At 38.6% G+C, this 17,034-nt stretch overlaps 1 protein-coding gene across 1 annotated transcript in view; it reads left to right on the top strand.

Annotated features, from left to right (window-relative positions):
* Positions 1 to 16,411, top strand: part of LOC122491806 — a 123,831-nt gene extending 107,420 nt beyond the window's left edge. The window contains exons 9-13 of the mRNA XM_043595046.1: positions 1,140 to 1,297; positions 3,095 to 3,137; positions 4,833 to 5,019; positions 13,908 to 14,043; positions 15,990 to 16,411. Coding sequence (XP_043450981.1) covers positions 1,140 to 1,297; positions 3,095 to 3,137; positions 4,833 to 5,019; positions 13,908 to 14,043; positions 15,990 to 16,089 — 624 coding nt within the window. The 3' untranslated portion in view covers positions 16,090 to 16,411. The remainder of the gene's footprint in view (positions 1 to 1,139; positions 1,298 to 3,094; positions 3,138 to 4,832; positions 5,020 to 13,907; positions 14,044 to 15,989) is intronic.
* The last annotated feature ends 623 nt before the right edge of the window (positions 16,412 to 17,034 follow it).

Raw genomic sequence — 17,034 nt, 5'->3', positions numbered from 1 at the left:
TAAATTAAACCACAATATAGTCATTTTTAGAGAGGACATGAATAGTGGACAGGATGTTTTGAGATATAATTGTAAAATAAATATAACAAAATATTTACTTGTAAAATTATTTTACTCTTGCATACACAGGTGGTATTTTAAAATACTGTCATTTAAAGAAAAGTGTTCTTGATTCTCTCTGTGCTGCAGTTTCCTGATCTGTAAAATAGAGATGATAAAAGCAACTACCTTGTAAGCATTTGTGAAGCAAAACCAAATAAGAGATGTGAAGAATTTAGAAGAGGGCCATACGCAATAAGCATGGAGTACACGTTAATTGTAGAAACTAACTAGAGATCTCATGTCACTACCAACCACATATATTTTGTAATGTGAACTTCTTTTATTTTTTAAGAAGCTTTATTTTGTGATGGAGTGCACACATGTGCACATGTGCACACACAACTGGGGGAGAGACGGAGCAGGAGAGAGTGAATCCCAAGTAGGCCCCACGCTGTCAGTGCAGAGCCCAATGCAGGGGTCAAACTCATGATCCGCGAGATCATGACCTGAGCTGAAGATGGACACTTAACCACTGAGCCACCCAGATGCCCCTATAATGTGAATTTAATTTTTTTAATGTTTTATTTATTTTTGAGAGAGAGAGAGTATGAGTGGGAGGGGCAGAGAGAGAGGGAGAGACAGAATCCGAAGAAGACTCCAGGCTCAGAAATGTCAGCAGAGGGCCAGCATGGGGCTTGAACCCATGAATTGGGAGATCATGATCTGAGCCAAAGTCGAATGCTTAACCAAATGAGCCATCCAGGCATCCCAATGTGAATTTCTTTTAATGGTTTTTCTCATAGGAAAAATGGGCGTTAATAATTAACTATACTTTCCCAAGTTGGCATAAATAAAATGCATATTAATAGAGGGTATTCAAAAGGGATGTGGAAAAATATAATAGCTGGAGATTTGGAGTTCCATGGAATATATCATGGGGAGCATAATCAACAAAAACTCATTTGGGTTATAATTTCATTTCAGATCATACAGTCAATTATAAAAAAAATAACTTCAGTCCTCCTTTCTTCACTCATGTTCGCTCCTATCTGCTTAGTTGCAGTGCCCATGCTGAACCTCTTCCTTATCAATTACAGGATGAAGGAAAATGTTCGCCTCTAGAAGTAATAAAATTAGAAGGTGCAGAAGTTGGCATTGATAGCAGTTTGGGAAAACCATTTGTGTTTAACTGTGTGCCTCAGTCTGGAAATAGAACCTTTTGCTTCTGTGCAACCTCAAACCAAGAAATGAAAAGGTAATTCATTAATCTGTGATCTTACCAGTCTCACTTTGGGTGGAGGAATGCTTCTTCAATAGCAGTCTTATTGATTTGGGGGTTGGAAGTAGAGAAGGGAATAGCAAGTTTATAGTGTGAGTCAATCAACTATCTTTTTATTAGGTATGAAAAGTTGGGTTCTTCATTATTCCCCCAGTTTTTTTTTTTTCTATCAGAATTGCTAAAGAACTGAAACATCTTCTCCTAACTCATTTACTTTACATCTCCACATTTTCTAAAAAAGCTTAATAGTGTCACGGTCACATCTAGCTTCCCTAAGTTACCAGGTTTATATATTTTAAGCCCATCAGATTGATAGTCCTAGCTATAAAAATAATGTAGTAGGGTTGCAATTTAGCACACTACAGGGAGATGAGCAAAATAAATAGTAATAATGTAGCTTTGTGGGGAATGAATCCAGTTGACATTTTTAAGCATACAACCCAACTGGAGGGGTAGAGGTATGCAGGCTTTCTAAGAGGGTAGCCTACAAATTCTAAGCATTTAGTGGCTTATGATCATTACTTCACTGTATCACCCTAAGGGAATGGAGATCACTGGTCAATCCAGTGAATCAACTGAAAACTGCAATGTAAGTGCTGCTAATTTAGGGTGAAGGTAGGATGGAGTAGAAGTAAGGGAGACTGACAAAAAGGTAAGAGGTCAACGGTGTTGAGTGTTTCTTTAAGAGGAATTGGACTCAGTTCCAATCTTAAAGAGAAGCTTAGGTCTGAAATGTCCGAGACAAACAAGATACTGTTCCTACTTGTAGAACATTATTGATTCAAATGCATGTTGCTTTAAAGGACAAAGAGGGAAATATGATGATGGTAACCTGACTGTATTTCAATTCAGGAACAAAATATTTGTTGGTTAGCTAATGTGCCCAAGACAGTGTTTTCAGTTCTCCACAGACTATTAGTATGATTAAATGCCAATTCTTGCCCTCAAAAAAGCTCAGAACTAAGAAGATAGGGCATTTGGTTGAATATTTGTAATGCCAAAGAAACATTAAGAAGTGCTATAGGAGAAGACAAAGTGGCACAGGAACTGAGTGTAGGGAGTGAGGATCTCCCAAGGCGGGGATGAGGGCAGAGTTTACAAAGGGTGTGGCACAGGATCAGACAAGCGTGCAAAAGAAGAAATGGACCAGAAAAAGGCAGAGGAAATAAATCAAACTTTGGGGAGAAGAGCAAGCAGTATGGTTTGATTGAAAGTTACAGGGTTTAAAAGAAAATTTAAAAGATTGGCAAATGGGGTGGATAGGCTGGTAGCTGGCTAAGGAGACAAGACTAAGAAAATATAGTCCTCAAGTAGGAGCACTAATGGTGCACTAAATGTGTCTACTCTGTCCAAGGAACACTTGGGGAGGGAGCTAAGGACAGTGACTGCCAGTCTTTCCATATTGTAATAGCCAGTGCCTTATAGTTATTAACACCAAATCGTTACTAGCCCTGCTGGTGGTAATTAATTCACATGCCTTGGAAAAATAAAGAGTGAAGAAATTTTATCTTAGTCACTAATTAAACAGTGGTAAAGGAGAAGGATAATAATTTATTTTAAATATGCCTGGCGGAGGTGGGATTTTGCCATCCAGTAATACCAATTTCGTAAGAATGTGTTGCCTTTCGACCATCATCTTCCAGCCGTGAAATATATCTGAGTCTCAGGACTATTCTGTCTGAAAGATGGGTTTCCAGGGAGAAGGGCAAGCCCCTCCGAATGATACTTATCCAGTCCCCAAAGGAGAGTTCCTCTCATTTTACTGTCTTTCAGGTGGCTGGAGGCAATGCACAAAGCAATCCATCCTGTCCACCAGGTAAGGTATCCTTGATATTCATCTCTGCCTTCATCCTGCTCTTCTCCTCAGAGGGGGAAAGGATCAAGTCAAATGTCATGCAGTTCACCCTGGGACTTCTCAGATCTGCTCTAAAAGCTGGGAAAGAGGATTTTAAGTTAACAGGGATTTCTATTCAGATTCCATGAGGGGACTTGCATTCCTGCTGTTCTTTTTATTTTCAGGGGTTTGTGTGACATTTCTCTCAATGAACTCGCTAGGTAGTCACAAATTGGGGTGGGATTTCCATTTTACAGGGAGCAGTCCAGGAGGTTAAACCACTGCTTCTGTTTTCTTTTCAATCCCCAAGTACAAGATCTCAGGAATGTCCTAGGATAGAGCTGTAGGCTGAGCAGCATGTTAGAAATTGCATGTCGCATGTTCAGAAATGCACTGTTTAATGTTCATACCCTTGTTTTGGACACATATTAGCCCAACTTTCACTGTTCCTACCTGTTCAAAACTCCCAGTCTTGCAGCAATATACTTTCTAATTTGGGCTTGACCTTTAACTTCCTAACATCAACAGGTGAGTCATTCCTTTAGCCCCTAGGACATTTGATACCCCACTTTCTGAGCTAGTGCTATCACCTGGCTGGTGGGGAGGGGATTGCTTTGTGCCCAACTGTTTCCTTTTTATGCTATGTGTAAGATTTCTAATAAGGTCATACACTTCCTTTAAATATGCTCATTTCCTCACCAAATGTCATACAAGCAAAAGGTATTTACTATCCATTATCTTCTCTACATGTTTCGGCTCTTACACATTCAGGGAAATTTGGATTGTTTGAGCTTAAATGTACTGCCCTGTGTCCTATAAGTGTCCTTTCTGAACAATCACTGGCATCATCATATGAGAAACAGCAAGACTTGTGTTTCATTTTACCTGGAACACAATGCTCAATACACTCATCCATCTCTCCAATGTGTCATCCTAACTAGGCTGATATTTGTAAGAGGGCTCTAGTCGGCTGATGCGTTCAGAGTGTCTGTAGCAGAATGAAAAAGGAACACCCAAGCTCCCCACAGGCTCCCTCTTCACAGCAAAGAATACAGCCGGATCTGCATTCTGAAATCTTCTGCACTGCCTTTTTAAAACTAAAGAGCAAAATGGAAACTAAATATGGAAGAGAAACTGGCCGGCACCTGGTAGGGCATTGTGATAACGAGATGAAGCATTGCATCTACTGCCTCAGGTCAGGTTACAGGGAAAGCCTGCCTCTCAGGCCTATGGACCAAGGACTGCCCTCCAGGGTAGAAGATCTGGATTTATCATGACCTGGCACATCACTGACCATGTGAGCTTAAGGCCAGATCTGGCCTGGGGCCTTTAACTTGGTCCTTTGCACAAATGGGAGTTCTAAAGTGAAGCATGAACCAAGGGCTGCTATTAGACACAGTAGACATGCCAGGAACAGGGCTAAGAGGACAATCCCAGTGGTCAGTGAAATAGTCTTTTGATTTCCTGACACTAGAACAGAAACCAAAGAGAAGGGACATGAATTCGGGTTTTCTGGCTAGTTGCTCAAGTATTAGATTGCCTTGGCAATAGAATCACTGAGGGCAGTGCCTTTTCTGAAGTCAAACAGCCTTAGTGCTGATGTCATTGGCTCCTGGGAGTCAATGACCACTGGCACAGGATGAGCACTCAGATGATCCCTTTGTGCTACACTTGCAGAACCATGTCTGGGAAGACGTTACCCTGCACAACAGTAACCTCCCACCCCTGGCTATCAAGAACCCAGAGTGCCTAGGCCTTTTGCACCAACTGGACAGAAATACAGATATGTGGGTCCAGCACTACTGCATTCTGAAGGATGGCTGCTTGTACTTCTATGCTAGCATTCGCTCCACCCAGGCCTCAGGTATGGACTCAACTTTCACTTGAAATAATAGTAATTACAATAGTAATAGGAGTGACATCCTAGCTTTATGGACCTCTTACCAAGCCTTATACTGTGTGCCTTACCTAAATTAGTTCATTTATCCTCCAATGAAGAGATACTGTTATTATCCTCCTTTTACAAAGAAGAAAACTGGCTGGAAAGTCTACTTAACTTACAAGATCACACATAGTAAGCAACGAAGCTGAGTTCTAAACAGCCAAGCTAACTCCAGATCCTGTAGATGTAAACTCAAGCTTTTTTTGCCTAGAAAAGCAAAAGTAAGCAACTTCATTCTTTTGGTTACTGATGGCATTCAGAGTTTATGTCAATAACTTTCTGCTAGGAACTCCCTTTTGTCAGAACATTCCTAATGTTGGACAAATGAATAACAAAAGGAACATTAACTGTCACTTTTCCTTGGGCAAGTTACTTCACTTCCTAAAACTTACTTTCCTCATTGGTAAAATGCAAATAGCTATTTCGAAGGACTGTTGTGAAGATCACACAAGGTGTGATCTATAAAAAGCTCTCACTCTAAAAAATGTACACATTTACATACTTATTAAACTATATATATTAAAAGCTATATATGCAAAATGGGCATATAAACAATATGATTTAATAATTTGGTTTTTTTAATTTTAAGTTTATTTACTTATTTTGAGAGAGGCAGAGAGAGCAAGCAGGGGAGGGCAGAGAGAAAGAGAGAGAGAGAATCCCAAGAGGGTTCCACACTGTCAGCACAGAGCCCAATGTGGGACTTGAACTCATGAACTGCAAGATGATGACCTGAGCCGAAACCAAGAGTCAGACGCTTAACCGACTGAGCCACCCAGGTGCCTCTTTGATAATCTAATAATAAAATAGTTGTGTCTGATTTTAACAAGAAATATTTTGCCTTCTTGTAGTCTTTTTTAAAGATTTTTATTTTCAAGTATCTCTACACCCAGTGTGGGGATTGAACTCATGACCCTGAGATCAAGAGTCACACGCTCCACTGAGTGAGCCAGCCAGTCGCCCCTAGACTTTTGCAGTTTTTGACAAAAGCGATTATTGCTATTTTATTTGCACTTGGATTTTTTTCCCCAAATGAATAACCTTAGTTAGCAGTAGTAAACATCCTGGAATCCCAGTCATTTAATTATTTTTTTAGCATTAATGCTTATGTTTATTTATTTTTTTTTAATTTTTTTTTTCAACATTTATTTATTTTTGGGACAGAGAGAGACAGAGCATGAACGGGGGAGGGGCAGAGAGAGAGGGAGACACAGAATCGGAAACAGGCTCCAGGCTCTGAGCCATCAGCCCAGAGCCTGACGCGGGGCTCGAACTCACGGGCCGCGAGATCGTGACCTGGCTGAAGTCGGACGCTTAACCGACTGCGCCACCCAGGCGCCCCAATGCTTATGTTTATTTAAGCTAGACAGCCATGCCAAATGGGAAGGAAGTATCTGGTGACCATTTCAGCCTTCTTGGAAAGTACAAAAGAAGTACGAGGTGAATATCACACTGTGGTCCATTTCTTATCACTCAGGATGAATGATATAATGATTCTCTTTCACTTATTCAACTTTCCATTTGAGAATATTATAACATGACCCAAAATATTTTCAACTATTAAGAGATAGCCAGCATCTCTAAGCACTTACAGAACAGGCTGTTGCTATTTAACTCCAAATCCATTGTTGTTGTTTTTTTAAGTTTATTTATTTATTTTGAGAGAGAAAGTGAGAGTGGGGGAAGGGCAGAGAGAGGGAAGGAGTGAGAGAACCTCAAGCAGGCACCATGCCGTCAGCACAGAGCCCACCACAGAGCTCGAACTCACAAACCGTGAAATCATGACCTGAGCCAAAAACAAGAGTCAGAGGCTTAACCAACTGAGCCACCCAGGCACTCCCCAAGTCCATAGTTTTAAGCACCTGATACCAGGATGGGAATGAAGGTAAATAAAACAAAACTCCAAAGTAGTCATGGATTGGGATTTTTATTATAAAATATCACCACAAAAGTCTGAATCATTTTAATTTCCAAATCAATGAAGCTCATTTTTAAGAGACTGTTTCCATAGATTCAAAGGGAATGTTTAGGATTGATGCTTAGATTATTCCAAACTGAAATATTAACAAAGTGCTTCCAAACCCCTGGGGCCCAGAGACTGCTACTGACGCCAAGTTTAAAACAGTAATAACAGCCACTAGGTGGCTTCCCTTATTCTGAAAAGTCAGAAGGAGGTCCTACTTAGAAAAGTTCTACTTGGAGAACTGGAAAGTGGCTACTAATAAATGGCCTAAAAATAATAACAAAAGTAGAGTTACCATTTAGTAAGTCCTCCTTTTGTATTGGTCACTCTGTTAAGTGTTTTTACTTACCATTTTATTTAATTTCAACAACACTCTCAGAAAATAGGCTATTATTCCACCTACCAGTTTGCAAACCAATGCTTAACAAGGTTAAATCATTTGCTTGTGGTCCCCTGGGTAGTAAATGGTGAAGAAAGAATTTGAACCCAGGTAGCCTAAGTTACACCAAAAAAAGAAAAAAATAGACAAAAATGGACGTCTTCTTTATATTCAGCTTTTATCATTTCACACATCTTTCCAGAACCTTCCATGGTTCTTTGTTGACTCCATAGATAGTACTCTAGAGTTTTATACTTTGTCTCAAAACCCTTCTCTCTGGTTTTCTTTTCCACTCCTTGTGTTAAAGGACCTTGCACTCTAATCAAACATGGTCATGTTCTATTTCCATAACTCACCACACATCTTAAACCTTTTTCTGGCACCATGTCTTTGCTTTTTCTAGTTCCTTCCCCTGAATCGGTGTATATCTACTGATTCCTCAACACAAGTTGTTCAGATTCTACCTGCCCTTCAAATTTTTATTCAGTCACCAGCCATCTCTCCTGTCAAGCAATCCCACATGGTCTTAGACAAAGTGCCTCCCCTCTCTGAACTTCCACATTTACCCATCTTGTGACACTTACCACTTTCTACCTTGTATGTTACCTCCAGAGAGCCATATTGTCTCTTCTAAGGGACTATATGCTCCAAAGATGTCCCTATACTATGTATTTTTAATGAATGAATCAATGAATCAATGAATCAATGATTAAATGACCCCAAGTGGCCATTACTCCCATGAAGTGTGAGTAGTTTGTCATCCCCTCATGTAATAGTAGAGAATGGTTAGAAGATTGGAAAATCAATTCAAAGGCAAAACCAGAACTCAGGCCACCAGATGCCTATTCTTTCTGATACATCATACTCTTTCTAGCCCTAGGAAGTTACCTAATTTCTATCTATTTTTAATTCGTCTCTTAAAAAAGATCATTCTGTGACTAATAAAAATATTTAATCCAAGCCCAGTCATTCTTAACCATCCATACATCTTAAATATTCCTATGTCCACAGGCCTCCATTTCTAGCTTAAATTATCTCAAGTATGGATTAAAAGAACATTTTTCTTACTGAAATTCCAAAAGAAAATGCTATGTCTAGGCCATGTTCTAAAATCGAGGCCTGTGATTTAGGGTTTTACATGACTCTACTCTTTCTTGAATAAAAAGTGCCATTTGCCTAAGCATGCACCTTGTGCCAGAAAATACACTTTACTTCCACCTCCTCCCCAGTCTCACCCTGACAGCTGCTGGGTCCGGATGGAAGCTCTCCCAAGGTTAATCAGCAGCTCACTCTTCATTAGCATTAAGGTGGCTGTGCAGGAGCTCTTCTGGGGTGCTTTACCCTTCCCAAGATTGGAATTTTGCATTGAGGTTTACATTCTTTTCCTAAGAGCCCTTCTCAATCTTATACATCTTAACTTGCATCGTGACCTGAGGCCCGTAGCCAATGATCCGGCACAGTGAGACCCAAGCTGAGACAGAGGCATATCGAAATCTCCTGTGGAAAATCCCCAAAAGAGAAATGCTTCTCTCTACTGTCCACTAAGAATCACTGCCCTGGGGAGCCGCATTTTTTTGAGAGGCCTGGATCATTCTGCTCAGGTGTATTGGTGGCAGAAAGTATGTCTCACTGAATGCTTCCTGTGTGTCTAGCACTTAAATAAGTACTTTATGCTCATCATCTAAAACTAATATTTGCAAAACATCCACGGTTATTGCCCCATTATAAGTCAGAAACTAAGGCTTAGAGAAATTAACTAACATGCTGATGTGGTCACCCAGCTGTTAGGGGACAAAATTTGAGCAAATGCTATCCAAATCCTTATGCCCAAACTCTTAGCCATAATGCTATATATAGCACTCCCTGCCAGAAATTAGTCTTCTTAAAGTAGTACTCAGTATTTGGCATCTAGTCTCTGGAAATCAGCACATTGGCTGCCATAGCCATGATCCACACAGTCCAACTATTTATCACAACAACTGGGAATTGTAACAACAGTGAAGAAATTTATTGAGTTAGGGCTGAACCTATGCTGTGCCATGAACACCACAGGCACTACAATGAATCAATTAAAAATAAAATACTCAGTTGAATGTAATCATTTTTATATGCATGGAATGTGAATCATTATATTTATAAAGATTATACAGAGTTCTAATACTTATACTCAGTTCTTCCAGGTTATGCTAAGTGAATGACCTTTGTGCTGGTCTGATCTATAGTTCCTCGTTCACTTGTATTGTCCAAGTTCTGCTTGGCTCTTGCATATCCTACCCTTGCTTGGTTCCTTGTTCTCCAGCCCAGTGAAACAGGCCGTGGTTACTATTTATAGCATTATTCGTCAAACCACAGGTTTTTACCCCCTTACTGAGCCATGTAGTCAATGTAGTAGGTTGTGGCGAGTATTTAAAAGTACAACAGAATAAGGGCTCCTGGCTGGCTCAGTTGGTTAAACGTCCAACTTTGGCTCAGGTCATGATCTCACAGTTTGTGGGTTTGAGCCCCATGTCGGGCTCTGTGCTGACAGCTTGGAGCCTAGAGCCTGCTTCGGATTCTGTGTCTCCCTCTCTCTCTGCCCCTCCCCCGCTCAGGTTTTATCATTCTCTCTCTTTCTCTCAAAAATAACATTAAAAAAAAAAAAGTACAACAGAATAGAATTTAATTGAATAGACAATATCATGGTACATCACAATGTTCCACAAAACTTTTGGTCTAACTGTATGAAAACCCATAGAGCTCTGTATTTATCACATCTTTGGATCACAGGCAAAAAGCCTGGAAAAATACTCATATACAAATCATTGTCTCTGCATTCCTGGTCAGTTTTGTGTTCAGAATCTTAGGTTCTTTCCTTTCAATTATCTTTGTCATCCACCTAGGATATTAGTTGCTTTGTTATTAAGACTCAACTTTCTGTGGTCACCACTTCATAGAGACATGGTCCCCTGACCACAGCATCTCAGAGGCTTTACTGCTTTATTTTCATTTTATTTTATATTAATTTTATCCCATTGATTTATCTTCTTTATAAGAGGCCCCGGACACCTCACATGATATTTCTTCTAAAGGTATGTGTAGTATTTGGGACCTGACTTATTTACTGTAACAGTCACCTGAGGGACTGAGACAATCCCGGGGACAGCAAAGGGAAGGCAGGGAAACAGTAACAGTGAAAGGGGAAAGTACGCGACGTGAGAAGCCACATGGCCCTAATTTCCTAGAAAAAACAGGGTAGATGCGAATCTCACATTGTACTTTCAGCTAGATAAACATGCCTCTAATGTGTATTGTAAGAGTTGTAGAAATAGCACTGGTCAGCTCCCTGAAGTCTGTGCTTACTGTCAAGGAAAGTGCTCGTACTTTAACAATATGCATCACTGCCTCTCCTATGCTGGCTAATATTAAAAAAATATTAAAAACACTGTACAAGTATTTCCAAAAGCCCTTTGGTCAAATGCCTCTTCATAGGCCCTCAGGCTCCTTGTCATTCACCATATACTTGATTTTTTTCCCTCTTATCTCTCTCCAGCAAAAGCTGAAAGTAACAAATTGTGACTTAACTATTGTTCTTGAATAAATCACATCAAGGTCTATGTGCACTTCTCAGATATATTTTACATTATTGCAACAAATGGAACACTTAATGCTTGCATAGTTCTTCTGAGAAATCTCTGCCCAAATGTTGCGCCAGCTTGCTATTTATTGCTGCTACTTAATAACAGATAGAGACTGGACCAATGAGGTCACCTCAAATGAGGTAATAGGGTTATAGTCAGACGTCTTTACTGCCAATCATTTCTACCCTGCAACTGGTTAGAAAAGGGGTCAGAAACTTTCCTGTTTGTAGCAGACATATTTTTGGACAAAACTTTCTATCCATTCTCAAAAAGTGTAGGGACAGAAGAGGGTATTCGTATCTGCTTAGACATATGAGAAAGGGAAATCTCACAAGAAAGAAGACATCAGAAACCAGTACAGTAATATAAATGCATTGTGCTATTGTTGGGAGCAGAGAATTAAGACAGCAAAATAACCCTTGGATATGTCTTTGGGTAGCCTATAGTCCTGACACATCTAGCACATTGCTTATTCTACTTCTAGGATATACCCCAAAATATATATCTATGCAAAAATTTGTATACAAGTATTTATAATGTTAATCATTATAGTCATGGAAATGAAGAAAACTCAAATGTCCATCCATGAACTAACGAAGAGATAAATAAAATGTGGTATACCCATACAATGGAATATCATTTATCCATAAAAAGGAATGAAGTACTGATACATGACGCAACATGGATGAACCTTGAAAACATCATACCGGATAAAAGAAGCCAGTCACAAAAGACTGCATATTGTATGATTCCATTTATATTAAGTGTCCCAGGAAAAGCAAATCCATAGAGATAGAAAGTAGGTTAGAGTCACCTAGTGTTAGGTTGGGGCAGCAAATGGGGAATGACTGCTAATGGGTATGGAGTTTCTTTTTGAGGTGATGAAAATGTTCTAAAATTAGATTATGGTGATGGTCACACCACTCCATAAATAAGCTAAAAATCATTGCCCACTTCAAATGTGTGAATTTCATGTTGTATAGTGTAGATTAGCACAAAGACACAAGTCACTCTCTGATTTTTATAAATACCATTTTACTGGGACCTACTAAAGGGGAAAAAAAATCTAACCATTTCTGAAATGAATGCATTTCTAGAAGTTAGCTTTGAAACTCACTCTTTTTAAATAAAAAAATTTTAATTTAGTATTGCATCTAAACCCCCCCTATAAGATCATGACCTGAGCCATAGTCAGATGCTTAACCAACTGAGCCACTCAGGTGCCCACAATAGCCAAATTATGGAAAGAGCCTAAATGTCCATCAACTGATGAATGGATAAAAAAAATTGTGGTTTATATACACAATGGACTACTACGTGGCAATGAGAAAGAATGAAATATGGCCCTTTGTAGCAATGTGGATGGAACTGGAGAGTGTTATGCTAAGTGAAATAAGCCATACTGAGAAAGACAGATACCACATGGTTTCACTCTTATATGGATCCTGAGAAACTTAACAGAAACCCATGGGCGAAGGGAAAGAAATAAAAAAAAGAAAGAGGTTAGAGTGGAAGAGAGCCAAAGCATAAGAGACTCTTAAAAACTGAGAACAAACTGAGGGTTGATGGGGGGTGAGAGGGAGGGAAGGGTGGGTGATGGGTATTGAGGAGGGTACCTTTTGGGATGAGCACTGGGTGTTGTATGGAAACCAATTTGAAAAAAAAAAAAAGAAACCAATTTGACAATAAACTTCATAAAAAAATAAATTAAATAAATAAATAAACAAATTTTAAGGAAAAAAAAAAAGTAAACCCCCCCTATAAAACAGACAAATTTTAAAGTCCAAAAGCCACTCTTTCGGTTTAAAAAGAAAAAATGTCTGACTTAAGGACAGTATACATCAGTACCAGATATAACCAAAAGGAAAACAAAGGTCAGCCATAGTCAAAGGGATGAAATTTTTCCTTCATGGTTTCGTTTTGGTATAGAATAACTACCAGATAGAGCAAACATCCAAGTTGTATTTTTGTATTTTGTTAGTACAATGCACTAAAGTGGCTCCTGGGAGGAAGTGGGAGATTAGAACAAGAGTTAGCAAGAGCAAGAAACAGGTTTAAACAATCTAATCACTGATATTAATGACGTTACCTAGATTGTGTACATGAGATTTAAGTTACCACAGAGCATCAAGACACTATAAAACACATAAAGGTTTTGAGTTTTTAGCCTCTTCCCCCAGACCAATATCCTTTCTCTACCCCCAGATAATGGAAACAAAATTCAGGCCAAGAAATATATAACCACTAACTTGGACTCAAAGGACCATGGGGAAAAAAAAATTATCTTCCAAAACCAGTCATTTATTCTCATTTTAATTCAAGTTGGCTCCCTCATATCACCCTGTGGGTTCATATTTTAAATGTGCTTTGCATATTCACAAAGAAGGTGAGAATCTACATTGGTTTTAGAAACTGCTGGCAATCTCCATTATTATTCAGGAAAGCTGTTTTAATGGTTCTGCCTAAGCAAATAGTATTTAATTTTCCTCTAATGTGATATTGCAGGTGTCACTCTTTGATACCAAAAAGTTTATTTCAAAATGTGTCCTCCAGGTTAAGTACCTGGCTTAGACCCACAGTAACCCAAGCTAAACACTGAACACATAATGAGAAGACCACAAAAATGAAAACTAGGAAATCCACCTGTATTACCAGTCTTGCCATTAATCGTTAGTGGAGGACCTTAAATTACATATTCTTCCGAGTCTCAGTGTCTTCATCTATAAAATTAGACACCTAGAATTAGAGATCCCTTCAGATACAAAGTTTTCTTGATGCTTTTTCAGATTCCCTTTTTTCCCCCATCTTACTCTTTCCCTAGTCTCATTTTTTTTTCTTTCACCCTCTGTAGGTGGTCTATATCTGCAAGGATACAGGGTGAACGAGCAGATCCTTAGCTTCAAGCAGTCAGTAATTGAACTCAAACCTCCATCTGAAGAGTTCAAGACTTTCTATTTCTGTGCAGAAAATAATACAGAAAACCAACGGTAAGTCAAGGTCTGCATATTTCTTCTTCATCTGCTTTGATAAGTCTTCTTAGCAAAACCCTTACCCTCACTCTCCAACTTCAGTTCCCATCTTCAGTTAACTCTCTCCCTTTCTTGCATAGTCTTCATAGCTAATACTCCCCAGGATTGTTTTTTCTTGCAATGCATAGAAGATGATTCCTCCAGAAGTACTTTTTTAAGTGGAAAAGGAGTCCACAATTCTCCCCAAGGCAATGGGCTCAGACTTAAACATAAAAAAAAATCTACTAACACAGTTTTCCATGAATATTATGTTATTAATTCAGATTTGCTGTCTCACCTCCTTTCATATAACTCTTATTGATATGTCCATCCGAATTTGGTCAGTTGTTTGGCTTTGTTATAAGCCATTGAAGGATATAGAACTTACCTATCTAATTCAATATGTTCAGTATCCACTTTGACATGCACACATGGGCACTTGGGTTCATGATGATTTGGGGGAAAAAATAGCAGTAGAGTCAAAAGAGACAAAACCATGAGGCAAAAGAAGGATTCTCTGGTACCTAGAGGATCTTCCTCCATCTAATTTCAGTACTCAAGACGTCCTGTGCCCTCCATCTCTCATTCCTACTATCAACTACTTGATGACCATCCCTCACCTCATCCAGATGCTTTCTCCCAACTGTCTGGGTTAAAAATATCTAATAAAGAAATTCACAGTCATTTATTAAAACAGAGGACATGGTAAAATTTCCAGGGGTGTTTACAAGAACCAAATGCATTGCTTTAACTCAAAGAAATAAACTCTGAAAGTAGAATTTCAGGATTTCTAGCCAGTAACCTTTAGGGAAGAGAGGAGTCTCCCTACCTTCTCCCATTATGTAAACCTTGTCTGCACCACTCATTCCTAAGGATAGGCTAGAGTGGGAGGTTAATGAATATAGAATTGCTAGATATTTTGCCAAGATCTTTTTCCTTGGGCTTATGCTATACAATCTGGGTGGCAAACTAAGATGGTTCCCTTGAAGGTAAGACTCCAGCTGGCATATTAGAAAAAGGGTCAGTAAAATAAAATTAACCCTTATCTGTTAAAATCCAGTGTCTTCTCTAGGAGTGGAGGTTGAACAGTTAGATTTCACTGCCAAATCCACGAGTCAATATTATCAATAGGAAGCAATAGTGAGTCACTAGAGAAATACTTCAAAGCAAACGAGTAGAGTTTTGCAAATGTGGTTCATGGAATTCTGGCTCCACAAGATGCTCTACTCCCGCAAAATAGTTTTTAGGAAATGATACATATCATATTTCCATCTTAGAGAATCACAAAACATATTAACTTATCAATGTTCCTGACACACCCTGCTAGAAAGAATCCTGGTTGGCTCTTCATAACTCCCACTACCCAAGCTTATCTGACCCAACCTTTCTTTTAAAAACATGACACGTGCTAATTACCCTTAGAATAAATTCTATATGTGTACACTTTATAAACCATCACAAAATAAAATGAAAAGAAGGAAATAGAAAAGAGAGGGGAGCTAACCTAGAGAGTTTGCTGTGGTTAATAGAATGTAATAAAGGAATATTTTGCCCTAATGGCAATATTTGATAACTCTATATTTGATCAACTGAATTTGAAATTTCTATAGGAACAGTAAAGTGCTATTAATAATTGCAAAAGCCCTATAGCTCCATTAATCACTGTCTACAAACATTGAACATTCTTCTCATCCTAGTATTTATATGAACATAGTTTTACTTCTTTGCTAAACATTACATACTCTGCATTTGGTGTTTTACCTTTCATTCAATCCAAACCTAAGGATGAGGGTTTACTATATTGATTTCAAACTAAATAACCAAGAGAAATTATTAGAAAATAAATTTAAACTATTTTTTAACATTTCATCTTCCTACAGTCCAATTTTTTTTTAATGAACTGGCCTGTACTGTTATTTCTACAGCTGGATTACAGCGCTGAAATCATCTATCAAAAAGTGGCTTCCTTTGCATCAAGCTATTCAAGACTTCATGAATCGACCTCTAGAGGAGACCAGAATGTAAAAGAAACCCTAATCTTAAGAGAAAGGACCCACAAAATCACTACCAGCCTGTTGTGGGAAGAAACAAAAACATTTTTTATTACATAGCATTCAACTGAATGTTCCTCCAAAACATTAAAATTTTGTGATAATATTACCACTTTGTTTTTGAACCAAAGCACCAACATCTAATGCGACATTCAGAAAATAGAATATCTATCAACATCATTAATATCTCACGTTTCTGCCCCTCAGGCTGCTCGTGTTAGCATCAAAAAATAGTATGTTCCATACCCATGTCTTTTGAAAGCATAAATTCAATAAAAGTTAATTTCTTTTTTGTATTCCTTGCTAAATTTTCCATTCTTTCCTTTGACTGTAGGCTTCCCAGAATGCCTATAGGCCATGATATGGGAAGCTGATATTTGGAAAAATTAAGATCATGGAAATGAAGTGGCTTAAATGGTGAATAAATAATACAGCTAAACAAGGTCCTCTCTGTCAGGTCATCCTACAATCAACTAACCCAACTACCTCCCAGGACTTTGCAGATGAAAGAAAATAATAACAATTATTGCTATAAAAATAAGGAAGGAAGTAGGCTGAATTTAGGGGAGCAAACTCAAAAAATGCATTGTATGATTACCTGAATTATTACCTGAATATCTGTCACACTGCAAAGGGAAAACACAAAATAAGTCAAGAATGTCCTGCCCTGGAAGTAACATTCAGAGAAATTCAAAAGTAAATTCTAAGTAGTGACCTCATTTCTTAGTGGAACAATCCCAGTGTGGAGCCATGATGTTGTGATGCACTTGGAAGTCCCATGCCCTTACTAATGGAACAAGGAAAACAAGTTTCAGGGAGTTCAATTGTCAGATTTAAGTGCTCTGGAACAACTGAAAACAATAATAAAAACTTAAGGTCTTGTTTGTTCACAAAATAATAGTATTTCAGAGCTCACAAA

This window comes from Prionailurus bengalensis, chromosome A1 (genome assembly GCF_016509475.1).
Source record: "Prionailurus bengalensis isolate Pbe53 chromosome A1, Fcat_Pben_1.1_paternal_pri, whole genome shotgun sequence".
NCBI classification, from domain to species: Eukaryota; Metazoa; Chordata; class Mammalia; order Carnivora; family Felidae; genus Prionailurus; species Prionailurus bengalensis.
Note: the sequence above shows the minus strand (reverse complement) of the source record. Positions and strands in the feature narration are given on the sequence as shown.